Source organism: Epinephelus moara, chromosome 22 (genome assembly GCF_006386435.1).
Source record: "Epinephelus moara isolate mb chromosome 22, YSFRI_EMoa_1.0, whole genome shotgun sequence".
NCBI lineage: Eukaryota > Metazoa > Chordata > Actinopteri > Perciformes > Serranidae > Epinephelus > Epinephelus moara.
Genome location: NC_065527.1, coordinates 14,239,515 through 14,261,988, shown reverse-complemented (window position 1 = coordinate 14,261,988; position 22,474 = coordinate 14,239,515). Strand labels below are relative to the sequence as shown.

The 22,474-nt window shown below is 42.0% G+C and overlaps 1 protein-coding gene and 1 long non-coding RNA gene across 2 annotated transcripts; one reads left to right on the top strand and one right to left on the bottom strand.

Annotated features, from left to right (window-relative positions):
* Positions 1 to 13: 13 nt before the first annotated feature.
* LOC126384177 (uncharacterized) lies at positions 14 to 3,731 on the top strand. Its single transcript, XR_007569238.1, has 3 exons — positions 14 to 124; positions 346 to 459; positions 3,596 to 3,731. It is a non-coding gene; the product is annotated as an uncharacterized LOC126384177 (long non-coding RNA).
* Positions 3,270 to 21,404, bottom strand: satb1a (SATB homeobox 1a). Its single transcript, XM_050035125.1, has 11 exons — positions 21,005 to 21,404; positions 20,158 to 20,387; positions 19,876 to 20,052; positions 19,664 to 19,790; positions 17,603 to 17,726; positions 16,350 to 16,461; positions 14,066 to 14,604; positions 12,161 to 12,358; positions 10,502 to 10,657; positions 7,935 to 8,138; positions 3,270 to 6,447 (listed from the first exon to the last, which is right to left on the bottom strand). Exons 2-11 carry the CDS (start codon positions 20,372 to 20,374, stop codon positions 5,581 to 5,583), a joined length of 2,721 nt encoding a protein of 906 aa, XP_049891082.1. The 5' UTR covers positions 20,375 to 20,387; positions 21,005 to 21,404; the 3' UTR covers positions 3,270 to 5,580.
* Between the last annotated feature and the right edge of the window lie 1,070 nt (positions 21,405 to 22,474).

Genomic DNA, 22,474 nt, shown 5'->3' with positions numbered 1-22,474 from the left:
CATGTGACCACGCAGCTCTGGCTCGTGCTCTCCAGGCTTTGGTTTACTTAACTGCAGATAACATCATAAACAGCAAAAATGTGGCTTTTGCGCGGACAGAAATTAAATATCCAAGTAGTAAATGGTGAGTATAACACACACTGATGCTTTAAATCGAATAATAATTAAAAAAAAATGGGTTGCCAGGTTGTGGGAACTTTCTATGGCAGGTGTGTCCTCCTCCTCCAGCAGGACACTTGCTAATAATATTTATCAGTCACTAATGAAATTTCATAGAATAACCTAAGTCTGCAGTTAGCCTCTATGTTAATTGGTTGTTAATAAATAAATTTTGTCTTCCATTAGGTCCGAGGTCAAACAGCATTGGAGGAGTTTACGTGAGGAACCAAAGAAAAGACAAAATGGAAGAAGCATTGTGGTGCTACAGAGATGCCCTGGCCTACAACTCATACTCCAGATGTAAGGAAACATTCTTGTTTGGTACAGACCCCATCAAATATCACACCATCCTAATTTTTATTTTTATTTTTCAGTGAAAATTAAATGCAAAAATTACTCATTTCGCAATTGGAATATCTGTCAAAAAAATTACTAGTTAAAGACTGTCCATCCAATCTTTTCCGCAGGGGGGCTGGAGCCTATCCCGGCTGACACTGGGCGAGAGGCAGGGTACACCCTGGACAGCTCACCAGACTATCACAGGGCTGACACATAGAGACAGACAACCATTCACACTCACATTCACACCTACGGACAATTTAGAGCCACCAGTTAACCTGCATGTCTTTGGACTTTGGGAGGAAGCTGGAGTACCTGGAGAAAACACACACTGACACGGGGAGAACATGCAAACTCTGCACAGAGGGGCTCCCTCCTGGGATCAAACCAGAAACCTTTTTGCTGTGAGACAACCATGCTAACCACCACACCACCGTGCCGCCCCAGTTAAAGACCAACCACTGACATTTTTTTTTATACAACGTGGCAACCCCAATGTGTTCTTATTAATCCTTATACTGATCTATGAAATATAAAGCCCAGATATTAACCTACTTTCAGTAAAGCTTCAGTATAGTTATGGCAATTTGAACTGTCAGCATTGGTCTGGTCTGAAACATACAAAGTTGTTCACAGTTTTAGTAATTAATATGCTTATTCATAACTAAAGCCAGGGTGACACGGTGGTGTGGTGGTTATTGTCGCCTCACAGCAAGATTCCAGGAGGAAGCCCTTCTGTGTGGCGTTTTCATGTGCTTCCCATTTCAGCATTGGTTTTCTCCGGGTACTCCGGTTTCCTCCCACAGTCGTAGGAGGCCGTAGGTGTGAATGTGAGTGTGAATGGTTGTCTGTCTCTATTTGTCAGCCCTGTGATAGTCTGGTGACCTGTCCAGGGTGTACCCTGCCTTTCGCCCAATGTCAGCTGGGATAGGCTCCAGCCCCCCTGCGAGCAGCTACGAAAATGGATGGATGGATAACTAAAGCCCTTGCTATAACCCTACACTTGTCCTTTCCACGGTCCCCTCTCAGCCAAATGTCAATCCCAGTAGACAGGTTTAGAAACTACTAATGAAATTACCTCAAAGATGTCCAACGTCTTTAGACTGCAGAGATAAAATTGCAAAGGTGATTGCAAGTTTAATTTCACATGTATCGGCACATGGGAAGCTTTCAGGCAGGGACGTGCACAGACATTTTGAGGGGCTGTTGCTCTGACTCCCAAAACAGTCCATGTCCAAAGTGAAGGTTATTTTGAAAATGCACGTCTTTCTCTGCATTTATGCCATCTGTCTACAGTCTACAGTAATCATTCTGCCTCCTGCAAATGCGGGGCTTTTTGTCAAGTGTTCACACCTGAATAAATTCTTCAGAGAACGACCAAATTATGCAAACACTTGCTTGCCTTACTTTACAGTGACTCAATAATTGCTTGTGAAGCCCACAAATAACACTGGAGAAGGCTGTATCTAGTTTTATGTGTAAAAATATGTACTAGAATACAGACTGATTTAAAACAAAATTATTTAGGATTTCATGAATTTATTTTCTGGCTTTAACATCCTATAATTTACTGTTATAAGTATTTTACCTAATCATGAGGAATTGGAGCTTTTGGGTCATTGATTAAAATATCAGTTTTTAATTCATAAGCCTTCTTCCAAGTTTTTAAAAAGAAAAATGCTTTTGAGAAATTAGACCTACTTCCCCTTAAATTAATATGTAGGAAATAGTAGGTTGACATTTCTGTGCTTCACCTGCTGGCCTGTTGGTGTCTGAATTCAGCTCTGCAAAGTTGTGCTCCCATTCGCTGCCTCCCTGAAGGGTCCTTATTTATATATATATATATATATATATATATATATATATATATATATATATATATATATATATATAAAAACAGCAACATATTTTAGTGTGGTATCAAAACAATATGGGTGGTAAGACTGTGAATAAAAAAAATCAAAGAAAGAAAGCTGCGTTAACAGAGTGCACAGTTGTTGTACATCATACCACCTAGGAGAAATTAAACAGATTGAAGAGGCTACATGAGGGTTAATTAAGACAGTTTTATGGAGACTTAATTGCAGAAATTTCTGCGGTCAGACAAGTCAAGTTTATCTGTAGAGTGCTTTCATCAGACGCCTTCATCACAAAGTGCCTCCCACAAACCAAACCAAAGCTGCAGGATGGTCATGATACAAGAAAAGGCAGGAGTCCATGTCAAAATATATACAGGTGGTGACATTCAATAGCACTAACGAGTCCAGTGTGTGCATTTGTAGTGGTGTGTGTGTGTTTGTGTGGTGGTGGTTTAACACAAAGCAGTCATAATGACCATCATAGCCATTACCATCATCATCATCACAGGCATGGCATTTCCAGAGCACCATTATCATCATTATTATAGCTAATATTGCTGATGATGAGGCTTTCATGGCCTCTTGTTGGCCCTGACTTAGGTATCGTCATGGAAACAGACGACAGAAAAAGAGCATAGCTTTATTGAATTACTCTATGAAGCTATTCTGACCAAATGGGGCTTGAATGTTGCACTGTCGGAGTATAGTGGGGGAGCGGCAACGTGAAGAGTCCCGAGGAGAGACAGATGAGAGTCAGGGGCAGAGAGGGAGGCAGAAACATGGAGAGAAATAGCCGTTGAGATGGATAAAATAAAAGAGGAATAAAAAAAGAGACTGAAACAGCACTGAGGGGCCATGTGATTGTACAGAGACACAGTTCCACTGGTACAGAGAGCTCTGGTGATCAGCACAGTAGAACGCTGTCTGACGGCTGGAAACAATGACAGCAATTCACCAACAAAGACACAGTCATATAAGAGGAAATCACCACGTCTCTAACACCAGCACAGACAGTGGACATCAGAACCGTTGATTTAATCTTTAATGGGTCTTTCACAGCAGGTCTCTGCGCGTCTAAAAATAGCAGTCTGATAAATGAGCTTCATCTCTTATTTACTTGTTTCTGGCGCGATAAATCTCACACACTGTCCTCAAATTCTATTCTATACATTGCGAACACATCCCAAATAAATATTGACAAAGTCCAAACTGTCATCTGCTGATATTTTGCTGCTTAGGAGGAAAACAACCATCTTTATTTGTGTCAGAATCATGATGCCTTCCCCGCTACGTCTGTGTGGTTCCACAGATTCTCTCACATGATGTTTATGATCTGGGTTTCCTGGTGAGAAACATCATGTGTTGCTGTTTGGGTAAGAAAAGTTTTATCATCCAGGCTTCTGGACTCTCATAAAACACACATTTTTATTACTCTCCCTCAGATTGTTTGTAAAATTAAAAAGAAAAATCCAGCTTTAAGATCAGATGCTTACAACAGATAATGAACATATAGTACAATTATGAGTGACTCTTTTTTTTTGTTTTTACAAATGACAGCGCTATCATTTAATTTCAACATTTCAACATTTCATGTACACGCTACATGGCTTCAGCCTTATATTTCTAGCCCACAATCTCCCTTTCATGAACATTAAACATTGTGCACATTTTGTGTCTCTGCTACAGTATGTAAATCAGTACAATATGACAACCACAAGATGTGTAAACATAACACTCACACCAAAATAACACAGCTATTTTGGGAGAGAGATTTACAGATTCATGCATCAATAGAAACACTGAATGTAAACTATGATGTGGTCAGGAGCAAATTAGATCTCAGCAAAACTGTAAAAGTTAAGAAACTGGAAAAAAAATTGACTCATTTGCAGGAGAGGCATCTTAAATGCCCACACGTTGATCAATTTGGTAACTAATCCATTGATTCACGTGTTGATTTATTACATACTGCTGTAAAAAAAAAAAAAAAATGCAAAGGATGCCCTGTCATTTATGAAAGGGTTTTTCTTAATGCTATATATCATTTACAAATTCTTTTAAGACAGAATGAGGACACTTGATATTTGTTACATTGTGACAAACCTGAACAAGAGCAATGTAAGATATAGCAGTGTAACCTGGTCTCACTCCCAATTCGTCAAATGGTGACCCTTCGTCAGCAGCCCTCAGAGTCAGATACCGACGCACGGAGGCAGCCTTTAGCAGCAGAACGATGTCAGAAGCACCTAGTGGCAGCTTTTTAATGCTCCAAGCAAAGAGTAAGAAAGTTGGCAAAGGGCGGTCAAAGAAACTCCAAACTTGCACCTGGGAGTCCGCTGTTTGTTACCCGTGTGAAACTAAAAGTCAGTTGAGTTATTTTTATAACAAAGTAGTGTGCGGTTATGTGTAGCCTACTATGCTAGTGAGGTATGTCATGTGACGTGACATTATGTTCGTAACAAACATACTTATTTTAAGCCAAACCAGGATTTTTCTTTAACTTAACCACATGCTTTTGTTGCCTAAAGCTAAGGAGGTTAACCTAAAAACGAAGTGTAAGTGTAGTCGAAGTTTATTTTAAAAAGAGACTGCATGCATTTAACAAGCAGAAACTGTACATTACCTGTAAGTATTTTTTGAAAAGACACTATGCACGTGACATGAACATCCGAAACGGACTAGTGTCATAGTTTGACAGGGCTATTGACCAAGCGTCTGTATTTGACTAGTTAGGAGTGAGATTGAGTTATGAAATCTGAACCAAAACACAAAGCACTATTAAAAAAAAAACATAGAAAAACAAAACCAATGGAGATACATATCATTAAAAAAACAGATTGGCAGTGCCACTTTCTACAAGGCATTTCTGGCATGGACATTTCTCACAACTCATTTTTTAACAGTGATATGTAATCTGAGGCTCTTTGTATTGGGTCCCATTCACCCAGACACATATATCGACACAGACACAATGTGTTATCTGCACGTAATAGTTACAGTTACTCTCTGTCTCAAGTGCAGTACGGATGTTCAACTCACAGGAGGGCTCTCTAAGCTTAGGTGTACTGTCAGGGTATGAACACCAGCATCCTTTTAAGCTGTGGTATCAACATGTACAATAAGTCAGCGTTTAGTCTTTCCACAGCATTTCTGGACACACACATTTATTACGCTCCAGTACCCAAACGCTGCGAGTCAGTGCTCATATGGATTTGGGTTCGATTTAGCTCTCCTGCTCCTCTTTCATAGCGTTAATAGTTTGAGTGCCAACATCCGATTCTTTCAAAACAGTGATCTCGCTCGCTTCACTTCTCCCTGTTTGCTTCTCCTCCTCCACCTCCTTTTGCTCAGTTTCAGTCCTTCCATCACCTTCCTCCTCTCGTGCCTCTGCAGTTATGTCTTTCAGGGAGAGGTGTGTGTGGCCGTGCTGGTCGTCTCGACTCTGTTTTGGGCTCTGGCTCTCGTGTTGATGCCGGTCGTGGTCCTGGCTGTTGAAGAATCTTCGGATGGTGTGCTTGGGCAGGCCCAGCTGAGCCGACAGGGTGTGGATGGCCTCCTCGTCTGGGTTGAGGCCCACGTCCTGAATGAAGCTCTGCAAGATTCCCAGTGCTTCGTGGGACACTCTTAACCCCTCACCTTGGACCTCATTATCTGCCTCTGGACAAACCCCAGCCCTGCCTGGATCCTCATCCTTCACGCCTGGCCACTTCATCGTGAGCTTCTCCTTCTCCTCTTTGCCATCTCCAATGATCTCATTAATCCCTTCCTCACCCACATTTCCATCCCTCACCTGCTCCTTGCTTTCTGTACTATTCTCCCTCACCCTGCCAGTGCAACCCCAGTCACCTCCCAAAGTGCTCCTCTCTCCCCGCCCCCCCTCAACCCAGTCCTTACTGTCCCCTCTCTCACCATTGCTACTGCCCCGGCCCTGCACACATACTCTCACATGCCCCCAGTTGCCCCCAGCCTCGGACTCGGCCGGTGATGCAGCACACGGTTGCCGTGGAGACAGGTGAGGTCCTGCCTCGGGCTGCAGGGGTTGATGGGGTTGAAGATGGTGTTGCTGTGGCAGAGGAGAGTTGCGTTGGTACTGATGAGAGAAAAAGAGAAAGTAGAGTAAAAAGCAGTGCTTGGTTATTTGGATTTAATATTTTCTAATTTCCATTGTGTTAATGTGAATATCATTGTGTTTAATTTTAATGGTAGATGATTAGGGACGGGAAATGATAAGATTTTACTGATACAAATGCCATTATCGATTCTGCTTAACAGTCAAAATCTTAATTGATTCCCTCATTGATTCCTGATCAGTTTTCTGTGTGGGGAAAAAAATAAGTCTACACAGATTTTCATCATCAACGCAACTGTTTTATTATCGCAGAGTCTGAAACACAGGAACAGTCTGTCTGAAGTTAGGTAATATTTGTACAGCATTCATTTTCATTTATGTTTTCTTAGTCAAAGGAAAAAATCTGCCAAGCCTTTGTGCTGATGTTTTTATAACATAGGATATTTATCCTTGGCGATGGACATCCTGCACAGTTGGGAAGAAGTGGCACACGGGCGTAAAGTGTCAGATACATGGCGTTCTTTGAAAGCTCATGTTGCGTATGTTTCAGCATATTGCTAGTGTTTCCATCCTTAACTGAAATGATCATATTACGGACATTACAAGCAGCACTGTTGTCATCTATCTTCATCGAATGATGCCACGCTTTGAACTGGTTCTTCCTCTCTGCCATGACTTCTTCTTGTTGCAAGTTTCCAGCAGCATAGAAGCATGGTGTCATTGTGTTGCAGTGCACAACTGTGAGAAAACATGCCGGCATTGATAAAAGACATTGATAAGTATACTTCCAATGGATCAGACAGTTCATATGATCCCGATTCCCCTCTCTACAGATGGTGTGAAGTGAAGTCAGCATGATTGAATTGGTCTATTTAAAACTGTACGAGTAATACAATGGTCTGCAATGCAACCATCATCACCAGGGTTCCTGTCCACAGAACTGATCAGTACATATGAAATCTGCACGCAACATACTGCACAGAGGGATGCACAACCATTTTTGACAGTAACTGTGCCATAATCAAGCCATCTATAGATGCACAAGCTGTAGAAGTGAAAGAAAAATATCTAATCAGTCTCACTGATCGCTGCTGAACGTGGTAATCATCTCTTTTTTGACATTTTTGGCATTTAGCTGCTGTTACTGTGCTGCTTTTCTATCACAAACCCTAGAGATCTACTGTAAAAAATGATGTATTTTTCAAATTTCTGGTAAAAAATTATATTAAAATTTTTATAAATGATTTCTCTTAAATCTGTGTTTAAAGCGCTTTCAGAAAAAGAAAGTCAGGTCACCTTAAGCCCCCAGTGATAAGGACAACAGCTCCTCTAAAAACATGATTGAAAGGTTAGAATAATTTATCTGCTAGCCTTTACTGCTCATGTTTTTTCATTTATTCCAAACTGCTGTTTCTGTAGCTGACAAGCCAGATCTACCAGAGACAGAGTGTTTAGAACAGCAGTCTGCATGTAACGATGTCGCGTTTATCTTGTTTTTGCAGTCTCACCAGTGTATTGTCATTGCCGAGCAGTGTCAGCCTGTCAGCGCAGTGCTGCTGTGCCGTCGTGTTGCAGCTTTCCTGTTCGTAGATGGCATCTCGCTCAGTCTGGGACAGGCTGAGGAAGCGGCGGATCATGCACAGATTCTCCCACAGGGTCCGGTTCTCTGGGTTGGGATCCTCCTTCCAACGCAGCAGCTCACACAGCCAGCCCTGCAAGGAAAGGTAACACTGTAAGTCTTGTAGCACACTGTTATGTAAAGCTGCAACAATTAATCAATTAATTGATTAGCTGTCAACTATTAAATTAATCACCAACTAATAATCAGTTAATTGGTTTGAAACATTTTTAGGAAAGAAAAAATCAAACTTCACTGACTCTAGCTTCTTAGATGTGAATATTTTCTGGTTTATTACTCCTCTGTGACAGTGAACTGAATATCTTTGGGGTTGTGGACAAAACATTTAAACACTGAACATTTTTCAACATTTTCTGACATTTTACAGACCAAACAACTAATCGGTTAATCAAAAAAATAACTGACAGATTAATAGACGGTGAAAATAATCGTTAGTTACAGCCCTGTTATAATGTAGTTGTAAGCAGATATGAGGACATATAAGGTATCCGTAAATAGAACAGGTAACCATAATTGGTAGGGCTGCACAACTGCGTAAATGCCCACCCTTTTAAGACAGGTACAACATGCTGCTGTTGTTCCTCACAGAATTGAAGGGCCCAAATAGCTTAGAGTACTCAGTGCATCTAAAGTCCTGTAGATAAACTGAGGGGATAAAAACACTCCCCCAAAATGTGTCGTGATGGTTTCTTCCTTTGGACATCTTCATAGTGACTGTTAAGGCTATTCCTCCAGTTGTGTTTTTAGGAGTTACTGACATGATGACTAAGCCCTTTGACAAGAAATGCAAAGTTAATGACAGCGACTTCATGCGGAGGCTCTGGCATAGGGGCCCCCTGAGCCCCTGGGGCTGGGCCTGGTAGGTCTGTTTGGTAATACACCTATGCTTTTAAGAGAAAAAAAGGCATTTATAAGATTCTTGGGCACTAAGTAAAAAGGAAAAAAGGAAATTTATATTACTCGTTAAGCATATTTATGCAGCATTGTTTAAAATAGAATAATTTGATACACACTGTATGGTGATAAGGCTCTGGTGTAAGGCTAACATACAGTGGGACATCAAAAATTGTCATGGCAACATCATGTAAATTTATATGATGAGTATTGATTCATGTCACCCCCACACACCCACTCTCCCATTCCTTTTGTGATTCATTAGAATTTAGGAAGATATAAGTGGTAATAACTGCCATGTTGAGGTCTGAATTCAGAAACAAACAGCCTTCCCTCAGTCTATAAACTATAAAGTCACAATAATTGATTCAAAAATAGTTTCTCATTGTAAAGCAAAGCCGAAAGATGATAGAGAGATTTTCTTATTAACTAGAATTTCGTTTCTGTATCACGAGGGAGCAAACTTGTGATTGGCAGATTGAGGAACGTAAAGCCAAGCTAGTTTCAGATTCATGAACTGGAGCATGATTACGTTTGCAGGCAGGCTGATCCTCACACACACACACACACACACACACAGACTCACACAAACACACCAGCACGCAGCCACACACACACACGCGCATACACCTGGCTGTAGCCCAAGTCTAGCACACAATGCCATCCAGATGCACAGTGCAGATAGAACAGAGAGATCCAGCATGGTTCTGCCTGCCAAACAGCCGGGTGATACAGAGAGAGAGGGAGCGTGAGAGAGGAAGAGAGAGGGAGAAAGAGAGAGGTAAAGAGAACATAGAGAAAGTGAAGTTGAAAGGGAGGCCAGCGAAGAGATAGGAAAAGAACCTCAGGGGTTTTGGACCACCTGTCTGTACTGGCATGACCGCCGAATGACCTCCAAACATCTTCATGATGAGTAGAGAGAAGGGAGAGAGAGAAAGAAGGAAAGAAAGAAAGAAAATAAAACAAGAGAATGGAAGAAAGAGAATGGAAGAAAAAAAAAGTGGAAGAGTGCGAGAGGAAGAGAAAACGAGACAGCTGAAATCCCCCCATTCCATGAAGGGAAATTATCCTCAAAACAAAAGGCAATAACAAGCTTATGGAGCCGCCATAAAAATGAGAACAATAAACACTCAAATCATGCCGGTGTGTGTGTGTGTGTGTGTGTGTATTAGTGCATTTGTGTGTGCCCGTGTTTGTGGGATTGCGTGTGCATGCATGTGCTTTTACAGTATGTCTATGTGCACAAATAAGCAGTGTGCATATGTGTGTGCACGTGTTTTTGTAGGGCGACAATTAGAGTGATAATTTAGGACACAATAGCAGTCTGATGCACCGATGATAGTCCTCTGCAGAGTACAGCTGCTGGGTTGATTATCTGGGTTTCCTCCACACACACACACTAGTCATCCCTGCTTTAACTGAGAAGAGAGATCCATCTTGGAGGCTAAATTTGAACAGTCGGGCAATAGACGCAATTGGGTGCAATATGTGTGTGTGTTGAAGATTGGACAGCTTCATCAGACCAGCGAGCAAGTCGAATACCTGACTCTTGGAGGCGGCCACCTTTGCAAACAGAGCCTGCGACACCTTGGCTCTCTTCATCTCGTGCTGTATCTCCTCGTAGATAGAGGCGCTGACGTTGAGAACACAACTGTCCGTCCTCAACCCTCTGTCTCCTGTAACTGGGGACAGTCGTGCCTAAAAGGAGGCAAACAAGAGGATAGAAAGACAAGTGAGCCACAGTGAGTATCAAAGTAATGGGCATTTGCAGTGAATTGAGATGAACCCAGCACAGAGCGAAGACTATTCCGGCTCGTCCAGACACTTTATAGTACTCGGAAATGGGAAGCTGCTGTCATTATGCAGCTCTAGGGGTGCCTATACAACAAGTGGGACAGTACATATCACGATACAGGGGATACAATTGAATATATTGCAAGGCAAGGCGATATATTGCTTTTTTTTAAATCTTATTTTAGTAAAACTGTTAGAATAAAAAGAACACACTACCATATGCATAAAAAACTACACATTTGCATTTGTATTTTATCACAGTCCCTTTAAAATCCAACACTATAGCACTACTTTTTGTGCAATCCAAGCAAAGTGATTAATATTTGCCTATATTAGTAAAAAAGAAAGAAAGAAAATACTTTTGAGAATCAGCACAGTATCACAAAAGCTAATATTTTGATACTCAAGTCTGTCTGTATTTTCTCACACCCACTGCATGAACCAATGTACATGATACACCCTTGAAGTGAAGCCCCTCCCTGGGAGGAGAAGCAGCTGGTAACTTTCATGTATATTAGAGGAAACATGTGGCTGGTGACTCCCTCAGCGGGGTGTAGTGCTCAGGGAGCTGCCCATACCAGATTAGGTGGGAAAAAATCAGTAGAGATGAAGTGATGAAAAAGAAACTATGAGGAAGGACTCATTAAAACATGACCAGAGAGGAGAGTGGTGAGGTCAGTCTGATGCTTATATCATCTCTCCTGCACTGCTGTATTGAAAAATGGATAGCAGTAAAGAAAAAAATCCATGTAATATTTCTTTTCAGGCATCTGTTAGCAGGCAATCCCTTCATACTTTACTATTTTGATTTGCTAAAACAAGAAGGTCTGCAGCCATGCTAGCTGCTCTGTGAAGCTGTACTTGGACACGGCGTCAGCATGCTAACATGCTCACAGTGACAATGCTAACATGCTTATAATTAGCTGGGATGTTTATACCATGTTCACCACCTTAGTTTAGCCTGTTAGCATGATTATATTGGTTAATTAGCACTAAGGACAAAGTTGAGACTAGTGGTGATGTCATTATTTTGGGGGGTATTTGGTCAAAAACGAAAGTACAGCTCTGACTTAATGGTAGCATAAACAACTTAGGGATCAACTACTATACAATGAAACATACTGAGGGGCGTCTATACCAAATGCTTTGGCAATCTATCTGTAGTTGTTAAGACAGTTCACTTAAAACCACCCTTATTGTGCTTTCAGAGAAAAGGTCAGAGGTCAGTAAGCTTTTACAACTTCAGCACATTCACACGTCCCTCTTATATATACGAAATATTGTCTTTCATATCACTCGACGTATCCCATATATCAGTGCTGTTTCATGGGTAGAAACACATCAGTCAAAACATTTCACAGCAGCTTTGTGACACTGATTTTTGATTTCATCTCTCTGCTGACTGACCTGTGTGGATCTTGGTGGCGTGTTATTGCAGCTTGGGGTGAATCCAGTCAGGCTTCTGTCTTTCTCCTCCAGGTAGATGCGCTCCCTCTCGGCCTCGGGCAGCTGCAGGAAGCTGTACATGGCCCGCAGGTTGACCAGCAGAGACTGAGAGGCGTGTTTAGGGTCCTCCTCCTTCCGCAGAATCTCCGACAGCAGGCCCTGGTAAAGGCACACATAAACTCAAATTGATACTCATCGATTTGTATAAGCAAATGATCCATGCATGTAATGTCAGATTCATTCAGATGTATTGGTGCAGATTTGCTTCAGATCAGTATTATGAGTGGCCTGCCTTCTCTCCACTATAATGGAACTAGATGGCACTCAGCTTGTGGAGCTCAAAGCACCAAAAAAAATGTCTCTTTTGAGAAATCAGAACCCGGTTAGTCAAGATAATCCACAGACCTTGCTGTGAGCAGTTTCATAGGAGCTATTTTCTTTCTACTGAACTACACCCGGCAACTGTATCACCGCGCAGAAGGAAGCGTGCATCTACTGCCAGCACATCTTGTTACATTATATTAAAGAGAAGGCAGGCGGCCGATAAATCCAAAACTCGCAACTCACACCAAAACAATCTAGATTGATAAATAGCACTACAGGTAAGAGGAGAAATATGTATTTTTGATTTTGGGTTGAGCTGCCCCTTTAAGGCTGTAGTTAAGCCTTTGAGCTACAAATCATCTGTGCATTCATACTGTGCATTTTACATTAAAATGGCTAATATAAAGTTTCTTATACGCCTGAAGGAATTTTGAAAAGCTCCTCATATCCATCTCTGGATCTCATTCAATGAGGCACCTTATCAAGTTCCTGCGGTTTAGTGTTGCACAGCTATAGATGATACGGAGCCAGTTCTCAGCCTGTGCTAAGCGTGCTACTCGCCTGTAGAGCTAGCATTATTCTGGGTGTATCTGTGTATGCAGGAAAGCCTTCAAACATCACATGCAGATTGTAGGGCTTCCGTCCTGAAAGGAAATCAGATTTCACGCTGGCTGTAGAATGGAAAGAGAGGAAACAGCCTTCTTATTCAAATCATGGATCATCTTTGGATCCACCCAGCAAACCCCTCCTTCCAAATAGATGAAGGCTTTTACATGAATCGCCAAGTGACAAATGCTCCCCTCACTTCTATATGGCATCTTGGCACCATGCCCGACTTGTATGGCTGGCACCGAAGCACCTTGGATTTGGCAATGGGGAAACATGGGGGTGGATAATAACTCGCTCTGCTTATTGTGATGAAAATGATAATGATGGTAATAATAATAATAACAATGGGCTTAGCCTGTCCTCTGAGCCCCATTTCTGTGGGTGTGGTGGTGAATGTAAGATGATAGACACGGATAACGTGGCATTTTAGTGTTAGAGGCGATGGCAGATGGAGATTTGGATAGGAAATGAGGACGACCAGTGGAAGCAAAAAAGGGGAAGATTAAAAAAAAGATGGATTGACAATCAGAGGTGGAGACTAAACAGATAGAAGGTGCTGCTGGAGTGAAAGGTGGCAAGATCGAGGGACAGTAAAACAGAAGACGAGGTAGAGAGGGAGACAGCTTCTCTCCAAGGGGTTGTGATTAGTTGGCCCAGCAGCTGCTTCAGTGCTGGCACCAGCTTTGTGCTGCAGAGGGTTGGCACAAACACACACACAAATACACACACATACACACATGCATGGGGGGGAGGGGGGCACTGCGGCAAAGGCCATGCCAATGTGCCAACCATCAAACACACATATACACAAAACACACTTACCTACAACCACAACACTAGAGAACTCTTCCAAAAGATAATCACCAGCAAACAGTAGCAACCTCTCATGAATTTCAACACCTTTCATGCAGATCACAGCCAGTCTCTCCATACCTGCGTCCTATTAAAGGCCACCCGCGCAAAGATGGCTTGGGAGATGCCTGCTCTCTTCAGTTCCTCCCTCACACAGTGGTAGATGTCATTTGGCACGTCTGTTGGCCCCACAAAAGACCCAGCCGATGTCTGTGTTTGCGGCCCGGCCACAGGGCCTCCCCCTGGGCCACACTGTGCCTGCTGCGGGCCTTGGGAATCAGCAGCTTTCGAGAAGACCTTGGCAGAAGGAGGTCTCCCTACAGGCGGGTGGTTGAGATACTGCTGCGGGGACGGTGAGAGACCCTGGCCTGCTAGCATGCGGCTAACAGCGTATTGCTGGTTGAGGAACTGGGCCATCACCAGCTGCTGGTTGACCATTTGAGAGCTGAGAGGCTGGGTTACCAACCCGGGAGGGCGCAGGCCAAGCGGGGGACGGCCACATATGTTGGCTACTTCTCCATGAGAGAAGAAAAGGGTGGAGCTTTGATCAGGCGGGCTACTTTTGATTGGCTGCTGGGTGAGGGTGATATGTGTGGACTGGTCAGAGAAGCTGTCAATCTCTGGGGCAGGAAGAAGAAAGCAAAGACAGATTTGTAATTATTGACACACTGAATATTAACAATGGGCCTCATGCAGGAAGCAATATCTGAACAAATGTTCTTTTATTTCTGTTTATATCCACTATTTGTTCTTATTTTGTCAGAACAAATTGATTTCTGGCATTCACCAATGTTCTCTTATTTTTTGCTCCTTTCTTAGCTAGGAGGAAATTTTAAGAGTGGTCAAGAGCACATTACCTCACAAGAGAAAATTTTCACAGCCCACATATTGTTTGTCCAATGCAAGGAAACACAAGTTTTAAATTTGAGAAACATAAAAACGCCTTATAACTTAATATAATATACAAAATCATTCAAATCAAATCTGTGGGATAAAGAAATACTAGCATACTTGGTCCATTGATCCCAGTTACTTTAATTTCAGTTACTGTGTGTCCCTCTGCTGACCAGTGCTGGAACGTAACAAAGTACTGTACTTAAGAACAAATTTGACACACTTTTACTTTACCTGAGTATTTTAATCTCATGCACTTCACTTCTCCACTACACGTCAGAGGGAAATACTGTACCTTTCGCTCAGCTACAATTATTTGATAACTTTAGTAACTAGTTGCTTTGTAAATAAAGATTTTTACCAACAAAGCATATGAACATATACAAGTGAGCTGAAACGATGCATCGATTCATTAGAAAATTAACTGGCAACTATTTTCCTCATATATTAGGACTTGTTGCTTTTCCTTTGATTTATTAAATTATTTTATTTTTTTCTGCATTGAGTACTTTTATTTTTAATAATTAAAATATATTTCCGGATTTTACTTACATGCAATCATAACACTGTCAGTCCAGGGCTTTTACTAGTAACAGAATATTTTTACAGTGTGTTTTTACTAGTTTGACTTAAGTAAAGGAAATAATGTTTCCTCCACCACTGCTGCCGACACTGCATTTACAGCATTACAAATGTTTTGCCACAGCTGAGTTCTTAAGACTCTGAACAGTCTGAAAAATCACATTTACCTTGTTTAAGTTTATTTTACCAGTATTGCAGAAGCTCTTTGTCTTCTTACAGACTTTTTTGGCGGCATCTCTCCAATTCTTGGGCTTGTGCCAGAGTGTTTGCACACAGCACAACACCTGCCGTTATACAGTGTTTAGGGGTGTTAGCTATGTTAATGGGTTAGTTATGATCAAATGGGATTCATCATTGAGCACACCTGGGTCATAGCAGATTTGGGTGGTTAAGGACGTTTGGTGCATCTGGAGCTGAATTTAGAGAAAATATAAATGAAATTTAATAGAATGATGCAGCACGAGGCCCAATGTGTCCCAAATACGTACTAGACACTAATTCCAAGCAGGTTTTAAGTATGTCGTGTGTTCACACTGGAAAATGAAGTACTCTCAAACCAGACAGCATGCATATTAAATACAGTTGATTTTTGAGTGTGCTGCAGATGAACACTATTTTCCCACAATGCAATGCACAAATTAAACAGAGAGGCTTTTCACAGCTGGAAATTTTTAAATGAATTGTGGGCGGTAGTGAGATACCTCCAGAAACATCATGACGTCTGACGTCGTATGTGTAATTTCCTTTTAATGTGAAATGGTTAGTCTAAGTGCTGAAACAGTATATTAATATGTGGCATATACTGTATAGAGCGAGTATGGATTTGGGACATGCTGTAATACTTATGAGACACACTTATTGTTTGCAGGCTTGATTGAAATCCTCTCACCCTTGAAGCATTTGGTCTTCTTGAAGTGCTTGTACCATCGACCAAACTCGTGACACTTGGCAGCTGAGACATTTGCATAGTAAGTGCTATTTACAATAGATGATATCATACTCTGAAACAGAGGGGAAAAGACAATAGAAATTCATTACATTTTCCGAGCTCCTGCTATGGGCGGCCTGGGTGTCTCAGCTGTTCACACATCTGATATTAATGAACTCAGATCTGTGTTATTAAAAAGACCCCCAGGTAAATAGGATAATAAAGACAGATGAGTGTGTCAGTGTGTGAGCTCTGCACGGGCGTGTATGTAGAGCATGCATGTGTGTGTGCATGCAATAAGACAAAACACTAGAGGTCATCAGAGACTATGCCTCTCTGTCTCACTCTCTCACTCACTAACACCCACAAACACACACACAGACACAGTTTTTCCCCGAAGACCGTCATGTGCAATCTTTACATCTGATTACACCTTTCATCTTCTCATATTTATTTTAATCTGCTCCTTGCAAACAAGAGAGGGGGTAAAAGGAGTGATAGGAGAGAGGGAGAGAGATGGGGGAGGGAGGATTGAGTATCAGATCTGCAGAGAAGGAAGGAATCTGAAGGAGAGAGAGATAGTAGGCAATTTCTCTTTATCAAACTGTAGATGTCCTACGCACCCTCAGGCAAAATAACAGATAGACTAAGTTGATAATTATGAATATTTATAAAAAAGGCCTTCCCCAAATACTGCATGATTAATGTAAAATTATTTCTGCAGTTGTGTCTGTATTTGCCTGATTAAACGATCAAGATCTTAAAACCAGATTTGAATGTTATTGCTGAATCAGTCAAGAGTGCGGGAAGAAAAAGCTAAATACCAACGAGGAAGAATGATGGGGAAATAGAGTGAGAGTGAGTGAGAGTAAGACGGTGGGCGAGGCTGACACACAGACACACAGACAGACAGAGAGAGTGACATGCAGACAGGTTGGCAGTGGAAAGAATCAAGATAGGCAGCAGCCCTGGCAGGAAGGCTTTTTAAGAGATAGCCATCTCTCTTTATCTGTTTCTCTCGCGCGCTCTGCCCCCATACCTTATCTACCTCTGCATCTGGACTTCCTGTCTGACTATTGGACCACACGCTTACTCTGCCTCATGCGTCAAAGTAGGCAAAAACACACACACACACACACACATTTGCAGGCTATGGAAGGGCAAAGGCAGTACACGCACACATTGAACTTCAGTCTAGTCAGTGTCTTCTGTACCTGGGACAGGGGGCACTCCTTGGCCAGGGAGCTCTGGTTCATGTCCTTGAGGAGCTCCTTCAGAGCATTTCTCACCGTGGAGTGACTCCACTGCTCGGGTGGCAAGTCCTCCAGTTTGGGACAGCTAGACAAAGAGCAAATTAAAAAACACTTGAACTGCAGCGTTTTGATATATATATATATATATTACAGTTTAAAGGGTAGTCCTGTGATTTAGTAGCCTGGCATCTCCAGACCAATTCACAATTGCGAGTTAGTCTGGAACCTGTCGTTTCATTTTCGATTTCCAAGGGATGTTGTCAATGGCTGTAAATCAGAATGCCAACTGGATAGATCTACAACCAACCAGAGCAATGAAGCATGACGTTTAAATATAAACAGAGTACACTATACAGAGTTGAGCATCACCATGTTCGTGAACAAGTGTTGCTGTTTTTGCCATCACAATTTGAAAATAGTACTTCACCAGAAAGTTCCACATCAGCTGCAGCCATCTTGGTTGTTTTCTGAAATGCCTAAACGGCACTCCTCTTTACTAAGTTAGGTTTATGCTCGCCGTTGTATCAGACTTGCCCCATATTAGGTAAACAGTTCTGATTGGCCTGAAGCGATCCAGGTTAGGTAGAAATCTGTTTTAAATGGGGGGCGGGAGCAAATAAAGTGCTTGCAGGTTCATCCAGTGCTTTGCACTTCCATACAGTTGGGGAATCGACAACCACTATGATCTAAACCCCCAAGAGACGCTGGATTCCACAAGTCCCATAATGTCACTTAATGGCATCATTCATCAGACCTTGATGACATCATTAGGGTCATTTTCTCAGACTGAAGATAGCTTCCTTCACAGCCGCAGAAGACATACAACTGTTTTAACAGGCTGAGTCATACTTCTTGTGATAAGTAAACTCAACTTCATGTGTAAACTCAGTGGAGTGCCACTATAAAAATAAGTCATCCCCAAGATGTCTTTACTTGCTTATACGGAGCCTCTCCCAGCATGCACTGGCTGATGTGCGGGAAGACCCCAAACAAGTTTCTAGTCTAAAACACACACGTTCAAGCATGGGATCAAAGGCTGGGCCGTGGGGCAATAAACTGAAAGCGCTTAATAAATTAATTCAGCAAACAAACTTACATAAGCACAGGGAAAACATACATGATGCCATTTCCTTCGTGAACCGACAGGCCTTTTTTACAGAAGACACACTGGCATGTCACATTAGGAAAAGCACAGTCTCAGGTGTAAATGATGAAATTAATGACATCTGAATTCCATTTAGCTGCTTCCATTGTTAGCCATTGTTAATGTCATTAGTAACACCTGTCTTTTTTCTTTCTTTTCTCCTGTGCAAAGGTTTATGGTTCAATTTGTTTGTCCTACCACTGCCCAATTTCCATGAAACTTGGTAGAAGTGTGTAGCATGGGCCAAGGAAGATCCCATTACATTTTGGAGTGGATCTGATTCACTTGGTGGATATTTTTTATTCATTTTATTTCACTTTTATTACACTGTGATATGGGACATTTGGCCTGAGTGGCGGTGTGCGCTCTCCGAGTGCTCTTCTAGTTGTATTTTGTGATATTAATTATGCTGCGCTGTCCTGACTCTCATGGTGGATCTGCCCCAATATGTAGCCCAACTAAAGGGCCACTGTAAGAAAATGGGACATTGGTTTTTTAGAAATGTTACACAAGGAAATAACTTTTTATTTCTTACACCATTAAAATGCTCATCAATATTTATTGCAACAAGCAACTAAAATCACTCGTAAATCTAAAGGCATTCAGATAAGATAAAAAATAAGAGTTTCATCATTTCCTGCTGGGTCTGATTTGGTGCGTGCCCTTTGGTTATTTTATTTTCTTAATACAAATTAGAGACTGTGGGTGGCTGGAGTCATGCACTGTGTGACAGGCTGAGAAATCCTCCATCTGCTTCACACTCAGGATCATATTCACAATGGATATTTTAGAGCCTGTAGACTCCACACAGACGAGATGAGGAATAGAAGCTGACTGTTACTGTAGACATATTTATAGATGTGATGTCAGCTTCCTACCTGTGCAGCTGTATTTTAAGGGTGATAACGTGGTGAACATCCTGCAGCATATCAGCCACGGTGGCATCAGGAGCGTCTGTCACACAGGACAGAGGCACTGGGTTCCACCTGCCCACCTGGATCAGACCTGAACGCAGACACACGAAAGGGAAAATCATGAGAAAACAACAGACTCATGTCCTTGCTTGTCTGTGAAAGTCTGAGTAATATACCTTTGGCCTGTGCAGCAGAGCTGTGTGAGTAGCCCAGTGTCAACAGTGCCATCTCTATGAGCTGATTAAACAGCAGATCTCTCTTGACCAACACAAACTCGGCATGTTCTTCTCTCCTCTCTCCCTCCTGGGGGGTTTCCTTGTGCTCCACAACACAGAACACCGGCAGCAGGCTCCCTGAGGTGATGGACAGACAGTTTTTAGACACATCGGCTGATATGTAGGATTCCTAGTAACTGTACAAAAGACCCAGTCTGTACTATCATGCTCAAGCCCGTGTACCTCTGCTGTGCCAGCTCTTGCTCTGTGGCCTCACTGCGGTGGGTTTCTGGGCCAGGCAGGGGTTTTTAGCCACAGGACTCCCCTGACAGCTCCTCTCCTGGGCCGAGGGTCCCGCTCCGTTTTGTTCCAGTCGAGCCAGCTTGGCAGGAGGCGGTCGGGGGTCTACAATGGGATCACTGCCCTCAGGTTTCTTGGCTCCATTACACAGGGCGTCCATCTGTGGTCTCACACTGATACAGAGACACAGACGCTTAAAAATCAAACAGTGTGTGAGGTATCCTAATAAAAAACACTCATGATATCTTGGTAGTATGTCTGTGGTAGTGATCTGCATGCAGTGAGTTTATAGTAACCTCATATTTTGTTCCTAGAGAGTATTACATAGATTTTAAAGTAACTTTTGCAATGACATAGTGTCTTCTTTTAAATGTTTTCATCAGGGTAGAATAGGCTACATGCGTCCATAATGTCTAGACAGTAAATAAATAACAGCCTACTTAAATACAGCAAGAATCTGGAAACCTGGTGAGCGTCTTTTACACTTCTCTGTCTAACAAGAAACTAGAAAGCATAATTGTGACACACACGTACACACACACACTGAGATCTGAAGGATATCCGGATCAGTAATAGTGGATGACCTTCACCCAGATGCAGCGATTAGTATAACCCTCTAAATCCAGTAAAAGTCCAGTGAATGATAGAGCGCGGTTTCCCATAATGAACCTGCTGTCATCTCCAGGCGCGCCGCTGTAAGCGACAGTGATTCAGTTCATCTTCGGCACCTAAATGCGCGCTAATCGTCCCACGTCTGATTCTGCTGAAGTTTGATCGAGGCGAAACCAACCTGTTTCAGTCGGCACAACGTGCATGTCCGACCTGCCATCACACATCAACAGCCCGATCCCGTAGACATCGGCCGTATCCATATGTTATCCTCGCTTCCATTGATCTCCAGTTGAGGAGCAGACCCGTTTCTTTTGGCTGTCGGTATGCGTCCTCTCCTTCACATTAACCGTCTCTTTATCATCGGCATTGTCTCGTGTTTACTGTCCAAGTAGTTTTGCCTCTATCTACCTATCCCTCCTTGTTCTCCGACCGCGCTTCGCTTTCCGGTGTAACGATATATTGGCCTTAGCGCAAGTTGAGAGCGACCTCCCATCCAGAGCACCGGGACATGCTGCTACTGTGGATCAGGCTCCAGAGAGAACAATACACGGCTGGGAGCTCCTGGAGTGCATCCCCTATCATATATTAGGCTCCAGCACTGACTCCGGGACAGCAGTTGTTGGTTGCACTTCAAAGCCCTCTGCGCACGCGAGGAGAGAGACAGAGAGGCAGAGGGGAGAGAGAGAGAGAGAGACTCACACACACCCACACACACAGACTCATAAATACGCGGACCCAGCTGCATTAGCATATGGTGTAATAATGAATTCACTAGCGCGCTCCGTAAATGTATTAAATGTGACAATTGCGCATAAATCTATTTATTATTTTCTGCCGCATGCTGTGCACGCACTTATTATTGTCTTTAGGGTATTGGAGCTCTCCATGGTAACAAAGTGGAGCAGGACAAGGAGAAACTGGCTGACTGATATTAACTTTTGAACGCTGATGTTTCATTGTCACAAGATTATGATTTATATGCAGATAATTACAGTCTCAACTCCATGCAACCAAGAATATACTCTATACCTATATCCAATTACAGTAATATAGTATGTTGGATATGTTATAGTAGCCTACAATACTATAGTATTTTGCAGTAGCTTATGAAATACTGTACTGTATACTATACTACTATACTGCTATACTATACTATAGTGTACTATAGCCTACTATATGGTGACACTACTTTGAGATATTTTACAGTGTGATTTCAATAAGTTAAATTATTAGAGTCAAATTCTGAAATCAATTTCAGAATTATTTCTCACTTTATCTTTCTGTCTAAAGTAATTCTAGAATAGTATAGTATAGTATAGTACAGTACAGTACAGTACAGTACAGTATAGTATCGTATCGTATCGTATCTTATAGCACAGTATAGCACGGTAGCTATAAAGTTGCTGAGATACGCTTCTAAAATATTCTGTACAGTATAAACATATGATATAGTATATATAGTATGGTATAGTATACAGTAGATGTATAGTATGTTACAATATAGATGCACTATACTCAGAACATAACATGCTATGGAGTATTACATATATAGGGCAATTATGTTGTTGTGTAGGACAATATAAGCTACTACATTATTCTACTATACAATACTATACTATACTATACTATACTGGCAGTACTAGCCTAT